The 15,896-nt window shown below is 41.1% G+C and overlaps 1 protein-coding gene across 1 annotated transcript in view; it reads left to right on the top strand.

Moving 5' to 3' along the window:
• LOC135519884 (inactive dipeptidyl peptidase 10-like) overlaps positions 1-15,896 on the top strand; it is a 181,876-nt gene that overhangs the window by 131,527 nt on the left and 34,453 nt on the right. Inside the window, exons 10-17 of the mRNA XM_064945084.1 lie at positions 589-686; positions 800-923; positions 1,763-1,801; positions 2,020-2,127; positions 2,368-2,459; positions 4,965-5,012; positions 5,978-6,099; positions 10,362-10,406. Of these exons, the coding sequence (XP_064801156.1) occupies positions 589-686; positions 800-923; positions 1,763-1,801; positions 2,020-2,127; positions 2,368-2,459; positions 4,965-5,012; positions 5,978-6,099; positions 10,362-10,406 (676 nt within the window). The remainder of the gene's footprint in view (positions 1-588; positions 687-799; positions 924-1,762; positions 1,802-2,019; positions 2,128-2,367; positions 2,460-4,964; positions 5,013-5,977; positions 6,100-10,361; positions 10,407-15,896) is intronic.

Below are 15,896 nucleotides of genomic sequence, written 5' to 3'. Positions count from 1 at the left end.
CGCATTATTAACATGGTAATTCACAGGTAACTTTCAAACTTGTAATTACAAAACATTCGTTGCATTGTGGAACAAGAAAATGTGTAACATCAGTAAACTCATGCGGAGTAACCGTCAGCAAGTGGATATGTAAATACACATTTCAAATTGTGCAATAACTGCTAGCGCTACAACCTTCTTACCATGTAATTACATATTAACACCTATTACTACAGTTTTTACGGTGTAGTTAAAAAGTAATAGGGGCAACTTAATGTAAAGCGTTACCAACATTTGTGTCACCATTCAATGATATTGGTTTGTATTGTGTAATGACATACTGTAGCTATTATTCATATATTGCCAGGGCATGTGTTAAATAATTCTTGTTTATTATTATCATCCATTGTTTGGGGATGTTTTGGAGGTGGGTTATTATGTAGGTACATACACTGTATAATATTGCTCTACATAATTACAATGTGATTATACAATGTTTAGCTTAGTTGATATGGTGATTGTAATGTGTGGTATTTTTCTCTATGGTTCATCTTTGATTTATCATATGTAGTGATGCTACAGTATCTAAAATACTTACTCTGTTTTCAGGCGGGCCAACCAAACCCCAGAGTGAAGTTATTCGTGGTGAATTTGTACGGGCCGATCCATACTCAGGAGCTCACACCACCAGACAGCCTCAAAATAAGGTGTGATACATAACGATCATGAAAACAATAATGAAGACAAATCTTGGAAAGTTTTCTTTTTGGAGAGACAAGGTTATTTTCAATCAATAATAACTGGTTGTACTCTCTCGTAGGGAGCACTATGTAGCCATGGTCAAGTGGATCAGTAAAACCAAGACAACGGTCAGGTGGATGAGCCGTGCCCAGAATGTGTCAATCCTGACCGTGTGTGACACCACCACAGGGGCCTGTGTTAAGGTGAGAATAATGGCATTCTGTGTATGGAGTGGGGGGGGGGGTCACACTCCCAGTGGTGTGTCATTATGTTATATTGGCAGTGGGAGGAGAGAGCAGACAATGCACTGGCTGTTATTGCTATGCTACTGTACCAAGGGGAAAGAGATTGTTTACTCGAATGCCTCATCTGAAAGTACTGTATGGGTTCTAGATCAACAGTTTACAGTATGGGCTTAGCACCTGTTGTGTTGTTTGGTGTGCTTTTTACTATGCATGCTAAAGGGTGCTTGTAAAGGGGTGTATGCACGTTCTGTTTACCCACCATTTTGAAGAAGAAGATTATCTCGTGGCATTTATCAGATAAACACACTATAAATCACATGAATTATTCTATAATTTTTTACTGGGAAGCTTTTATCATCTTATAGAACTGTTTTCATGAACACTAAAGTAAAGATTTATCCTTCGCATAATTTGTTTTGATTGCAGAGTGTTATTATAAGCTTTGTCTGGAACAGGGCAGAGCAGCAGTCCCCTGTGGGGAAAGCGTGGCAGTCTGTGGAAAACTGTTCAGTTTGACTGTTCCAGGGTCAGGCCCCACAGATGGCTAGAGCACAACCAAACAGGCTCTCCAGCCAAGAAGCTGCTTTCCCTGGGCCCGGGCTCATCTTCTCTGCCAGGGCTTTTGTCCTTGTCTGCAATGGGTTTATATGAAAGAGCACATATTCCGACATTTTAATGTATTGGGGAAGAAACGGAATTGGATGATTTTGAAGGGGTTTGGGCTGTCTTGTGGAATGGTTAATTGGTTAAAACGGGACATACTATTAACTGTTAACATTTTGGTCTTTCTATTTCAGAGGCATGAGGAGACCTCAGAGCTCTGGCTTTCCAAGCAGGTAAAACATCTTAACTCCTGTAAAGTCAGTCATGGTCAAACATATCAAATCAAAGTTCCATTCCATTTCATTCAATAGATCTTTATTGTGGACATTGTTATTGATTGGCCTAAAATGCAAAGACATTAATATTACTAGTCTATTATACACAATCTCTGTGGTCCATATAATGGTCATAACACTCAAAAGTAAAATGTTTGCTGTGTTTGTTTCTGCAGAACCAGGAACCAGTGTTCTCCAGGGACGGCAGCAGATTCTTCCTGACAGTGCCCGTCAAGCAAGGCGGGCGCGGAGAGTTCCATCACATCGCCATGTTCACCACACAGGTATAGGATCAAGTCGCCATGGTTACTGAACCGATGGGGGTCACTCATGTCACCGTGGTTACCACTCAAAGTGTTCTGTTGCTTTAGTTTCCACCGTGGTGAGGGTAATGTCTCTGTGGTTACAGAACAAGAAGTGAGGGTCATGCTGATGATGATGAATAAGTCGTTTTTATAGATATGTACTATGTAAGACTCTTCTAATTGTTTATTTCCTGTGTCTGTTCCCCTTCCTCCCTCCAGTTCAGAGCAGATCAAAATGAAGTCCGCCATCTTACATCAGGGAACTGGGAAGTAACTAAGATCCTGGCCTATGATGAGAGCAACGACAACATGTGAGTGTCTCTTCTGGGCTGTGCATAATACAGTGCCTTGTGAAAGTATTCGGCCCCCTTGAACTTTGCGACCTTTTGCCACATTTCAGGCTTCAAACATAAAGATATAAAACTGTATTTTTTTGTGAAGAATCAACAACAAGTGGGACACAATCATGAAGTGGAACGACATTTATTGGATATTTCAAACTTTTTTAACAAATCAAAAACTGAAAAATTGGGCGTGCAAAATTATTCAGCCCCCTTAAGTTAATACTTTGTAGCGCCACCTTTTGCTGCGATTACAGCTGTAAGTCGCTTGGGGTATGTCTCTATCAGTTTTGCACATCGAGAGACTGAAATTTCTTCCCATTCCACCTTGCAAAACAGCTCGAGCTCAGTGAGGTTGGATGGAGAGCATTTGTGAACAGCAGTTTTCAGTTCTTTCCACAGATTCTCGATTGGATTCAGGTCTGGACTTTGACTTGGCCATTCTAAGACCTGGATATGTTTATTTTTGAACCATTCCATTGTAGATTTTGCTTTATGTTTTGGATCATTGTCTTGTTGGAAGACAAATCTCCGTCCCAGTCTCAGGTCTTTTGCAGACTCCATCAGGATTTCGTCCAGAATGGTCCTGTATTTGGCTCCATCCATCTTCCCATCAATTTTAACCATCTTCCCTGTCCCTGCTGAAGAAAAGCAGGCCCAAACCATGATGCTGCCACCACCATGTTTGACAGTGGAGATGGTATGTTCAGGGTGATGCGCCTTGTTGCTTTTACGCCAAACATAATGCTTTGCATTGTTGCCAAAAAGTTCAATTTTGGTTTCATCTGACCAGAGCACCTTCTTCCACATGTTTGGTGTGTCTCCCAGGTGGCTTGTGGCAAACTTTAAACAACACTTTTTATGGATATCTTTAAGAAATGGCTTTCTTCTTGCCACTCTTCCATAAAGGCCAGATTTGTGCAATATACGACTGATTGTTGTCCTATGGACAGAGTCTCCCACCTCAGCTGTAGATCTCTGCAGTTCATCCAGAGTGATCATGGGCCTCTTGGCTGCATCTCTGATCAGTCTTCTCCTTGTATGAGCTGAAAGTTTAAAGGGACAGCCAGGTCTTGGAAGATTTGCAGTGGTCTGATGCTCCTTCCATTTCAATATTATCGCTTGCACAGTGCTCATTGGGATGTTTAACGCTTGGGAAATCTTTTTGTATCCAAATCCGGCTTTAAACTTCTTCACAACAGTATCTCGGACCTGCCTGGTGTGTTCCTTGTTCTTCATGATGCTCTCTGCGCTTTTAACGGACCTCTGAGACTATCACAGTGCAGGTGCATTTATACGGAGACTTGATTACACACAGGTGGATTGTATTTATCATCATTAGTCATTTAGGTCAACATTGGATCATTCAGAGATCCTCACTGAACTTCTGGAGAGAGTTTGCTGCACTGAAAGTAAAGGGGCTGAATAATTTTGCACGCCCAATGTTTCAGTTTTTGATTTGTTAAAAAAGTTTGAAATATCCAATAAATGTCGTTCCACTTCATGATTGTGTCCCACTTGTTGTTGATTCTTCACAAAAAATACAATTTTATATCTTTATGTTTGAAGCCTGAAATGTGGCAAAAGGTCGCAAAGTTCAAGGGGGGCAAATACTTTCGCAAGGCACTGTATATGAATAATGAGGATTCAGGTATTGTGCATACAGTGGTTCTTCATTTAAAAGTTGTGTCATACTGCAGCACACCACGTTCACTCAGATGAGCAGGGACCCTGGGCATCTTTCTTTTGGTGTTTTTTGTTTTGTTTTTCAGAGTCAGTAGTGTCCTACATTTTCATAACTGTGACCTTAATTGCCTACCGTCTGTAAGCTTTTAGTGTCTTAACGACCGTTGCACAGGTGCATGTTCATTAGTTTTTTATGGTTCATTGAACAAGCATGGAAAACAGTGTTTAAACCATTACGAATTATCTTTGAAAGACAGGGTCCTGAAAAAGGGACTTTTTCGTTGCTGCTGAGTTTATGTGCATGTATGGAATGATGAATGAATGTTGTAGAGGAGTTGGCGACAGCACAAACAGAAAATGTAATTGTTACCACAATGAACTTGATTGTATGTTATGAGGGGCTTTGTGTCATGACTCTCGTAAGGTGTCAGGTACATTCTGAATCTAATTCTCAGACCAATGTAACTACCAATCACAGACAACACACCATAGTGCATGGTGGGAAAAGGAGGTTTAAGAATTTACTTGTCGTAAATAACATTGAGTGTTAAACTGTGTAGTAACTGGATTAGCATGCTATTTTTGCTAAATAGGCAGATTTTATTATTCTCAACTTGACACCAATAAATACCATGCCTAATGCCTCAAGACTGAATGTCATGTACATTGCTTATGAAGTACAAGGACAAATGCTGCTTGAGCATGTACAGTATTTGTGGCATAACCGTGTCAACAAAGGCCACCGATTTTCTTTGAAACCCAATTAACTTGTTTGTTTCCTGCATACAGTTATTTCCTCAGCACCGAAGGCTCACCACGGAGAAGACAGCTTTTCAGGTGACACATTTAGCAATCTGTCATGAATCTTGTTTTTGACAGCTCCCCTTTGCTTTACAGTCCGTCTTATCGCCTATCATTTCCCTCTTGTGAAGAACATGTCATAACAACGGTAAACCGCTGAAGTTTTGTGCAGACAGAAATATAGAGACACTCTTGATGTAATATTGTGTACACCAAATAATACAGGTAACTGCCAAAGTAAAGAAAACACCAACATGAATTGTCTTAATAGGGCGTTGGGTCACCACGAGCCAGAACAGCTTCAATGCACCTTGCAAAGATTGTGTGTCTGGAACTCTATTGGAGCGATGAGATACCATTCTTTCATGAGGAATCCCAATTTGGTGTTTTGTTGATGATGGTAGAAATTGCTGTCTCAGGCGCAGCTCCAGAATCTCCCAGAAGTGTTCAATTGGGCTGAGATCTGGTGACAGAAATGGCCATGGCATATGGTTTGCATCATTTTCATGTTCATCAAACCATTCTGTGGCCACTCTTGCCCTGTGGATGGGGGCATTGCCATCCTATTGGGGCATAGAAATGGTATCCAAAATAATGAACCGAAGCATGATGGGACGATAATTGCTTATTAAACTCAGGAACCAGACCTATGTGGAAGCACCTGCTTTCAATATAATTTGTATCCCTCATTTACAGTTACCTTATTCTTTTAAAGAATCTAAGGTCTAGAGAAGTAATAATTACATTTTTCAACCAACCATATCCAAATCCAGCTCATCTTATGATGAGGTCGAATCGGCTTAATAACATTTCAAATGCTTTCAGGTGAACTAATTAACTCCCAACCTCAACATTGCTCATCTCTTCATTTCTGTGGAGTGTAAATATCATGTGCAAACTGCAAACACCATTCGTTCTAGATACTCAATACGCCTGCTCTTTAGGATTTGCAGTGGAAGTTAAAACGGTCTCCTAATCTTCCCTCTTCCCCTTCCTTTCAGTGTGAAGACTGTGGGGTTGTTCCCTCGACACTGTCTGACGTGTGAGCTAAATAAGGCCCACTGTCTGTTCTTCAATGCTGAGATAAACCCCAGTAATCAGCACATCCTCCTCCACTGTAAAGGTAAGCTAGTAGCCAAGCTAGATGCTAACACAGACAGCTAGCATCAAGATAGCACTAGCAGGCCAATGCAACGAAAAACTAAATGCTAACACAGATAGTCTATTGCATAGCAATGCTCCATAGTTCCAATATAGCACAAGCAGGCTAATCCATACATGCCATTTTACAGTTAGTCAGCTAAGCTAAATGCTAAAACAAGCAGTGGATCATTTTGAAGGCTAATATTCAACAAAATTATAGCACCACTCGTCTTTCTTTGTTTAAGACAGATAAATATTGGTAGAGCTTAGAAAACCAGAGCATCAACTTTCTTTGAGAGGTTATTTAAAGATATTAGTAACCAACATCAACTAACCATTTATTATAGACTGTGAAGGTATGCCAGCTAGGTCATTTGCTAAACCCAACCAATGCATCATCTGCTTAGACTTAGATACATGATCAGAGATACATCTTACCAAAAAAAGTGTTAAAACAAATCAAAATATATTTTATATTTGAGATTCTTCAAAGTAGCCACACTTTGCCTTGATGACAGCTTTGCACAATCTTAGCATTCTCTCAACCAGCCTCTGCTGCAGAGGATAAGTTCATTAAAGTTACCAGCCTCAAAAATTTCAGCCTAAATAAATACTTCACAGAGTTCAAGTAACAGACACATCTCAACATCAACTGTTCAGAGGAGACTGCGTGAATCAGGCCTTCATGGCCAAATTGCTGAAAAGAAACCACTACTAAAGCACACCAATAAGAAGAAGAGACTTCCTTGGGCCAAGAAACATGAGCAATGGACCGGTGGAAATCTGTCCTTTGGTTTGATGAGTCCAAATGTGTGGTTCCCCCCATGAAGCATGGAGGAGGTGTAATGGTGTGGGGGTGCCCTGCTGGTGACACTGTCAGTGATTTATTTTATTTTATTCAAGGCACACTTAATCAGCATTGCTACCACAGTATTCTGCAGCGAAATACCAACCCATCTAGTTTGCGCTTAGTGGGACTATCATTTGTTTATCAACAGGACAATGACCCAAAACACACCTCCAGACTGTGTAAGGGCTATTTGACCAAGAAGGGGAGTGATTGAGTGCTGCATCAGATGACCTGGCCTCCACAATAACTCGACCTCAACCCAATTGAGATGGTTTGTGATGAGTTGGACCCCAGAGTGAAGGAAAAGCAGCCAACAAGTGCTCAGCATAGTTATCTAACCTCTATTTAACTAGGCAAGTCAGTTAAGAACAAATTATTATTTTGAATGGCGGCCTACACAGGCCAAAGTCTGGTCCAATTGTGCACCGCCCTATGGGACTCCCAAACACAGCCGATTGTGATAGATCCTGGATATGTGGAAATTCCTTCAAGACTGTTGGAAAAGGATTCCTCATAAAGCTGGTTGAGAGAATGGAAAGAGTGTACAAAGCTGTCATCAAGGAAAAGGATGGCTACTTTGAAGAATCTAAAATATTTTAATGATTTGTTGAACGCTTTTTTTGGTTACTACATTATCCCGTATGTGTTATTTCATAGTTTTGATGTCTTCACTATTATACTACAATGTAGAAAATATAATAAATTATGAAAACCCCTTGAATGAGTAGGTGTGTCCAATTTCTGGACTGGTAGTGTATACAGTATAGTGAGCAAGCATATTTAGCACACTCCATCCAACAAACTGCTTGGAGCAAAGGGTCTTTAAGCAAATGTTTTCATATTTCTATGGTATTTCATTTATCTTTAATTTATCTAGGCAAGTCAGTTAAGAACAAATTCTTATTTACAGTGACGGCCTACCGGGGAACAGTGGGTTAACTGCCTTGTTCAGGGGCTTACCTTGTCAGCTCGGGGATTCAGCTCGGGGATTCAATCAAGCAACCTTTCAGTTACTGGCCCAACACTAATCATTAGGCTACATATGCATGAATTTGTCAAAATTGTGTTTTTTTTAAAGGTTCTCATAAAGAAATGTTTTATTTTTGTGATTTAAAGTAACATAACATATGAAAATGAACTCCATTAAACAAACATAATCTCAGATCCATTTGAGATGGAAGTATGTGTCACGGTTTTCTAATGGTGAAGGAGAGTCGGACCAAACTGCAGCGTGTCTATTGTGATCCAAGTTTAATAAAACAAACGTAACACGAATCAATACAAAACACTACAAAACAAATAAACGAAAACAGAAACAGCCTAAACTGGTGTCAACTAACACAGCATAAGGACATCAAGACACTAAGGACAATCACCCACGGCAAACTCAAAGAATATGGCTGCCTAAATATGGTTCCCAATCAGAGACAACGATAAGCACCTGCCTCTGATTGAGAACCACTCCAGACAGCCATAGACTTTGCTAGATAACCCCACTAGCTACAATCCCAAATACATACACACCAAAACCCCAAGACAAAACACACCACAATACAAAAACTCCATGCCACACCCTGGCCTGACCCAATACATGAAGAAAAACACAAAATACTTAGACCAGGGCGTGACAGTATGATTCAATTATAGTTTAAATGAAGTTGTATTTTCCAATGTAGTCAACCAGTTTTGTGTCAGTGGCCCTTCGAGCCACAACCCATTTGACAGATGTCAGGGATTTGCCTTTGGCAATCTATCATTATTTAACATTTTGTGTGGAGAGAGACCATCAGACAATTCAATATAAGAAGCAAAAAATAAAAATAGTCGCTCTATTGTGTATAATTGCTTTAGGTGTTATGGTGCCATGCGTACCAGTTAATTGCCGCCACAGTTGTTTATTGTTAAGGTTTGCTTTAACCAGGGTAGCCTAGTGGTTAGAGTGTTGGACTAGTAACCGAAAGGTTGCAAGTTTAAATCCCCGAGCTGACAAGGTACCAATCTGTCGTTCTGCCCCTGAACAGGCAGTTAACCCACTGTTCCTAGACCGTCATTGAAAATACGAATTTGTTCTAAACTGACTTGCCTAGTTAAATAAAAGTAAAAAAACATATGCTCGAGTGTTTGTCCTTGTGTACCATAAGTTAATGGGAAAAAAATGTACCATCCTTCTCTTTGTGAGCTATAAACACAATGCAGTTAGCACGTCATCAGAGGATAAGGCTAAATTCAGTAGAAACCAAGTATAAGGGTTTTCCTCTGGTGAAGGAGAAGCGGACCAAAATGCAGCATGGTGGTTATTCATGTTCTTTAATAAAGGAACGAGACATGAAATAACTAACAAAACAATAAATGAACGAAAACCTAAACAGTCCTATCTGGTGAAAACACAGAGACAGGAACAATCACCCACAAACACACAGTGAAACCCAGGCTACCTAAATATGGTTCCCAATCAGAGACAATGACTAACACCTGTCTCTGATTGAGAACCATATCAGGCCAGACATAGAATAGACAAACAACACATCCAACATAGAATGCCCACTCAGATCACACCCTGACCAACTAAAACATAGAAACATACAAAGCAAACTATGGTCAGGGTGTGACACCAAGCAGCTTGTCACTCTCCTCATCAAGCATATTAAAGCTAGTTAATTCCATCCGTCAAATGCAACGGATGCTATTACCATTTTCAAGCAGGTAAGCAAATGAGAAACTATTTCTCTGTGTGACAAATTAGCAGCCCTTTTCTTTTACTGAGTTTGCCATTTTGTTGTTGGCCAGCGCCCCTTAAGAGTTTTAACACTGCATTGTTGTGAATAATCTCTTATCTTTTTTTAATAAAAAAAGCCCATGTAAGGCGTGATAAAACTTGCCTTAAGTGGTGGATATGAAACAAAGCTTACTCTTCATTGATCAGTGTTGGGCTTTAAAAGTCTCAGATGTTTACCATTCATGGCAACAGTGTGTGTGGCTGTTAAATCACCATTACCTCAGCTAGCATTATTCAAATAGGGGGGCTAGTCTGACTAAACAGGTCTAATAATTGCTGTAGGAGTGATTTGTGGAGGGTTGGGCAGCCGAACAGCGACTGCTAGATCTCATTAACCTCCGTGTGGGTGTCTTCCAATTGGTGCTGAATAGAATTGACTTAATTTGACAAGTCCAGGTTATTAGAGGCAGTTTGAATGACCTTTAACCACTGACTGTAATGGGTAAAGAAGGGGAAGTGACAGTTGTGACAGTGGTTGTGACAGCAGCTAGGGGATTGGAAAGGCTGCTGTATTGTATTTGTGACCGTGCTACCCTGCTTGGGAGGTGCTATTCTTGTAACTCTATGTACAGATCGGATACATTTGTATGTCTAACTTTTTTTGTATTTCTTGCAGGTCCGGGAGCACCCACTGTGATCTTACACAGCCTCAATAATGCCAGTAAGAACTCAACTTAATCTTCCACAATTGATGGTCATGTCTTGAACTGATTAAAGTAATTGGCAAGATAACTTGGAACTTTGGTGTTTTTCCAGAACCAACAAGTGTTGAAAGGATGAAAAAAACATCTCATTTGCTTATTGTGTTTAAATATTGAGGGTTTGCTCTTTAAAATGCCAGTCCCCCTCTCATTGTTACCCCGTGAAAATGACCCCCTCGTTTTATTAATTTCATTGTTTTCCTTTACGCCCATGTCCGGATTTCAATCAATGTTTTGTCTTGAATGTTAACAGATGCAGTGGAAAAAAGGCAAGACATTTTTAATTTGGCAGGGATTATTTGGCCAGACCTTCCAATCCACAACTGAGAACTTTGGAGCATTGGTGGTTTCATAATGAGAGGCCTATTTATTTTGTGTTTCTATAAAAATGCTGGATAAATTACATTCCATTCAGTTTCCTCTCAGATGGCTAAAACAGAATATACAATAGGCATTCATTTTGTTGTTCCATGTGGAGGGTTATTTTAAAATCCACCATTGACAAACAGTCGAATGTATAAGATGTATTTGGAGAAAGTAACATTTCTGCACTGCAGTGGGTCTGATATTTATGCTGCCAGTTGCGACAAGATCAATAGCACACCTAGTCCATTGTACGTCAGACTCTGATAATGTTACAGTGGTCGAACTCCGATGCAGGCAGCACTGCATTATTTTGATGTACAACATTTAGTTCTGTCTTAATTGTAGACCAACCAATGTCTTATTATGGGTTAGGAAAAACAATGCATCTGGTTTTATGAGACATTTAATGTCTTGGGCCAAACAATTGGGCCTTGGTTGGTTATCAACACCCACACAAGGGCTGTGCTGGAAAAACCTGAATTTGCCATCGTTTCCATATTTTCTCTGCACTTGAGTTCATAGTTATATTTTTACTTCAGACTTGAAAGATAAGTCTTAACCTTCACGCGCCAACCGTATTCGGACAGATGTAGTATTACTAATTGATTTTGTAACTATTACCCCAGCATGTGGGTTATTCCAGAGAACGATTCAGACAGGATAAATTAATCTTAATTCTTAAACTTTTTCATTCAATTGACTCATGACGGAAGCCTGGAGGTTTTTCAACATGTGTGGACTATAATGAGCTACACTGATAACTCGTGCTTGGCTGCCAAATGTATCGGTGTCCCAATAATATTTACATTGAGGAAGTGTGATCATAATTATTATTTTAGCGATCCATGTTAGACATGCTTTTTGATTGCATATTTAAGGAAACTGACGCATTTGGCAACGTTCAAGTTCAATCCATTGGCACAAAGTGTATAAACAAAAATATTCACTGAGAGTTGAATGTAGGCTATTCATATGAAATATATGCGCCTTTTGTTTTAAGCACCAAACTTTCAAATCCGTTCTTGTTTCCTTGCTCAAACTGCGAGCAGAACCTTTCAAACTTTCTCAGACAACATAAGGACGTCGGAACGCACGGGGTTAGTATTATCAGGACCTTGGAGTTTGTCAACAAAAGAACATAAAAAAATTGTGCTCTTGCACATAATTACATTATCCGACTTCCCCCAGTAAAACTTACCTTGTTCAAAAAGTTTCATAAGTCTAATATAAAGGTCATTCAGAAAGTATTCACACCCTTTGACATTGTCCACATTTTGTTGTGTTACAGCCTGAATTTAAAATGGATTAAATTGTGTTTTTTGCCACAGATTTACACACAATATCTCACAATGTAAATGTGGAATTTCGTTTTTACAAATTTGTACACATTTTTTTTAAATTTAAAACTGAACAAGACACATTATAAGTGGTCTCACTATGTATACAATAAGGGTTAACATGATTTTTGAATGATTACCCCATCTCTGTACCCCACATTTACAATTATCTGTAAAATCCCTTAGTCAAGTAGTGAATTTCAAACACAGCTTACGACAAAGACAAGGGAGGTTTTCCAATGCATCGCAAAGAAGGACACCCATTGGTAGATGGTAAAAAAGACACTAAATATCCCTTTGAGCATGGTGAAGTTATTAATTATGCTTTGGGTGGTGTATGACCCTGTCACTACAAAGATACAGGCATCCTTCCTAATTCAGATGCGAGGAAGGAAACAGGTCAGGCATTTCACCATGAAGCCAATGGTGATTTTAAAACAGTTAGAGTTTAATGGCTGTGATAGGAGAAAACGGAGGATAGATCAACAACATTGTAGTTATTCCACAATACTAACCTAAATGACAGAGTGAAAAGAAAGAAGCCTTTACAGAATTAAACATATTCCAAAACATGCATCCATCCTGCACCTAAGTTAAACTGAAGAAAATGTGGCAAAGCAATTCACGTCGAGTCCTAAACACAAAGTGTTATGTTTGGGGCAAATCCAATACAACACATTACTGAGTAGCATGGGCACCATATTTTCATAGCGGTGGCTGTATCATATTATTGGTACGTTTTGCAATTATTAAGGAATGGGGAGTTTTTCAGGACAACATTTTTTCAGAATGGAGCTGAGCGCAAACAAAATCCTAGAGTAAAACCTGGTTCAGTCTGCTTTCCACTGGGAGATGAATTCATCTTTCATCAGGACAATAACCTAAAAGTCCAAATCTACACTGGATTTGCTTACTAAGAAGACAGTGAATGTTCCTGAGTGGCCAGGTTTTGATTTATATCCACTTGAACATCTATGGCAAAATGTTTTTCTAACAATGATCGACAACCAATTTGACAGAGCTTGAAGAATTTAAAAAATAATAATAGGCAAATCTGGCACAATCCAGGTGTGGAAAGCTCTTAGAGACTTACCTAGAAGGACTCACAGCTGTAATTTTTCAATAATTTTGCTAACATTTCTAAAAACCTGTTTTCACTTTGTCACTATGGGATATTGTGTGTAGAAGTGTGCATTTTTTTTCAATTTAATCCATTTTGAATTCAGGCTGTAGCACAACACAATGTGGAATAATTCATGTGTATGAATACTTTCTGAAGGGACTGGAATTCCACTTTCTTCAAGAGCACTAAGATAAAAGGCCCACCAGTGGTGTAGTGGAGAAGTGGATATAATTCTGCAATATTTTTCACAAACAACACACCCAGCGCAGGAAAGGCGCCCTGTGTGAAAAATGATATTAGAAACAGTGACATGTACTCTGAATGACCTAAAATGACAAATACCATATTGGCCTTTGACAGTCAAGCCAACCCAAGGCAGCAGCTACTTTTCCTGGGGTCCGGCAAAATTAAGGCAGTTATACAATTTTTAAAACATTACGATACATTCAGGCCCATACTACTACCACATACAGTGAGGGAAAAAAAGTATTTGATCCCCTGCTGATTTTGTACGTTTGCCCACTGAGAAAGAAATAATAATCTTATTTGAACAGTGAGAGACAGAATAACAACAACAAAAATTCAGGAAAACGCATGTCAAAAATGTTATAAATTGATTTGCATTTTAATGGGGGAATCTAAATCATTTAAGGGGGGGGGTGAGAAGGATTACTTTATCCTATCCTAGGTATTCCTTGAAGAGGTGGGGTTTCAGGTGTCTCCGGAAGGTGGTGATTGACTCCGCTGTCCTGGCGTCGTGAGGGAGTTTGTTCCACCATTGGGGGGCCAGAGCAGCGAACAGTTTTGACTGGGCTGAGCGGAACTGTACTTCCTCAGTGGTAGGGAGGCGAGCAGGCCAGAGGTGGATGAACGCAGTGCCCTTGTTTGGGTGTAGGGCCTGATCAGAGCCTGGAGGTACTGCGGTGCCGTTCCCCTCACAGCTCCGTAGGCAAGCACCATGGTCTTGTAGCGGATGCGAGCTTCAACTGGAAGCCAGTGGAGAGAGCGGAGGAGCGGGGTGACGTGAGAGAACTTGGGAAGGTTGAACACCAGATGGGCTGCGGCGTTCTGGATGAGTTGTAGGGTTTAATGGCACAGGCAGGAGCCCAGCCAACAGCGAGTTGCAGTAATCCAGACGGAGATGACAAGTGCCTGGATTAGGACCTGCGCCGCTTCCTGTGTGAGGCAGGGTCGTACTCTGCGGATGTTGTAGAGCATGAACCTACAGGAACGGGCCACCGCCATGATGTTAGTTGAGAACGACAGGGTGTTGTCCAGGATCACGCCAAGGTTCTTAGCGCTCTGGGAGGAGGACACAATGGAGTTGTCAACCGTGATGGCGAGATCATGGAACGGGCAGTCCTTCCCCGGGAGGAAGAGCAGCTCCGTCTTGCCGAGGTTCAGCTTGAGGTGGTGATCCGTCATCCACACTGATATGTCTGCCAGACATGCAGATGCGATTCGCCACCTGGTCATCAGAAGGGGGAAAGGAGAAGATTAATTGTGTGTCGTCTGCATAGCAATGATAGGAGAGACCATGTGAGGTTATGACAGAGCCAAGTGACTTGGTGTATAGCGAGAATAGGAGAGGGCCTAGAACAGAGCCCTGGGGGACACCAGTGGTGAGAGCGCGTGGCGAGGAGACAGATTCTCGCCACGCCACCTGGTAGGAGCGACCTGTCAGGTAGGATGCAATCCAAGCGTGGGGCCGCGCCGGAGATGCCCAACTCGGAGAGGGTGGAGAGGAGGATCTGATGGTTCACAGTATCGAAGGCAGCCGATAGGTCTAGAAGGATGAGAGCAGAGGAGAGAGAGTTAGCTTTAGCAGTGCGGAGCGCCTCCGTGATACAGAGAAGAGCAGTCTCAGTTGAATGACTAGTCTTGAAACCTGACTGATTTGGATCAAGAAGGTCATTCTGAGAGAGATAGCGGGAGAGCTGGCCAAGGACGGCACGTTCAAGAGTTTTGGAGAAAAAGAAAGAAGGGATACTGGTCTGTAGTTGTTGACATCGGAGGGATCGAGTGTAGGTTTTTTCAGAAGGGGTGCAACTCTCGCTCTCTTGAAGACGGAAGGGACGTAGCCAGCGGTCAGGGATGAGTTGATGAGCGAGGTGAGGTAAGGGAGAAGGTCTCCGGAAATGGTCTGGAGAAGAGAGGAGGGGATAGGGTCAAGCGGGCAGGTTGTTGGGCGGCCGGCCGTCACAAGAAGCGAGATTTCATCTGGAGAGAGAGGGGAGAAAGAGGTCAGAGCACAGGGTAGGGCAGTGTGAGCAGAACCAGTGGTGTCGTTTGACTTAGCAAACGAGGATCGGATGTTACGTTACGTTACGTTAAAAGAACGACAATAGCTGGCTAGCTAACCTAGAAAATCGCTCTAGACTACACAATTGTCTTAGATACAAAGACGGCTTCTTAGATACAAAGATGCTATGTAAGCTAGCTACGATCAAACAAATCAAACCGTTTACTGTAATGAAGTGAAATGAAAATGTGATACTACCTGTGGAGCGATTATGTTGACCGGGTTGTTGAAGTTCTATTCGGTAGACGTTGGCTAGCTAGCTAGCAGTATCTCCTACGTTAAGGACGACAAATAGCTGGCTAGCTAACCTCGGTAAATTAAG

Source organism: Oncorhynchus masou, chromosome 29, assembly GCF_036934945.1.
Source record: "Oncorhynchus masou masou isolate Uvic2021 chromosome 29, UVic_Omas_1.1, whole genome shotgun sequence".
Taxonomy (NCBI): domain Eukaryota; kingdom Metazoa; phylum Chordata; class Actinopteri; order Salmoniformes; family Salmonidae; genus Oncorhynchus; species Oncorhynchus masou.
This window is presented reverse-complemented; position numbering and strand designations above follow the sequence as displayed.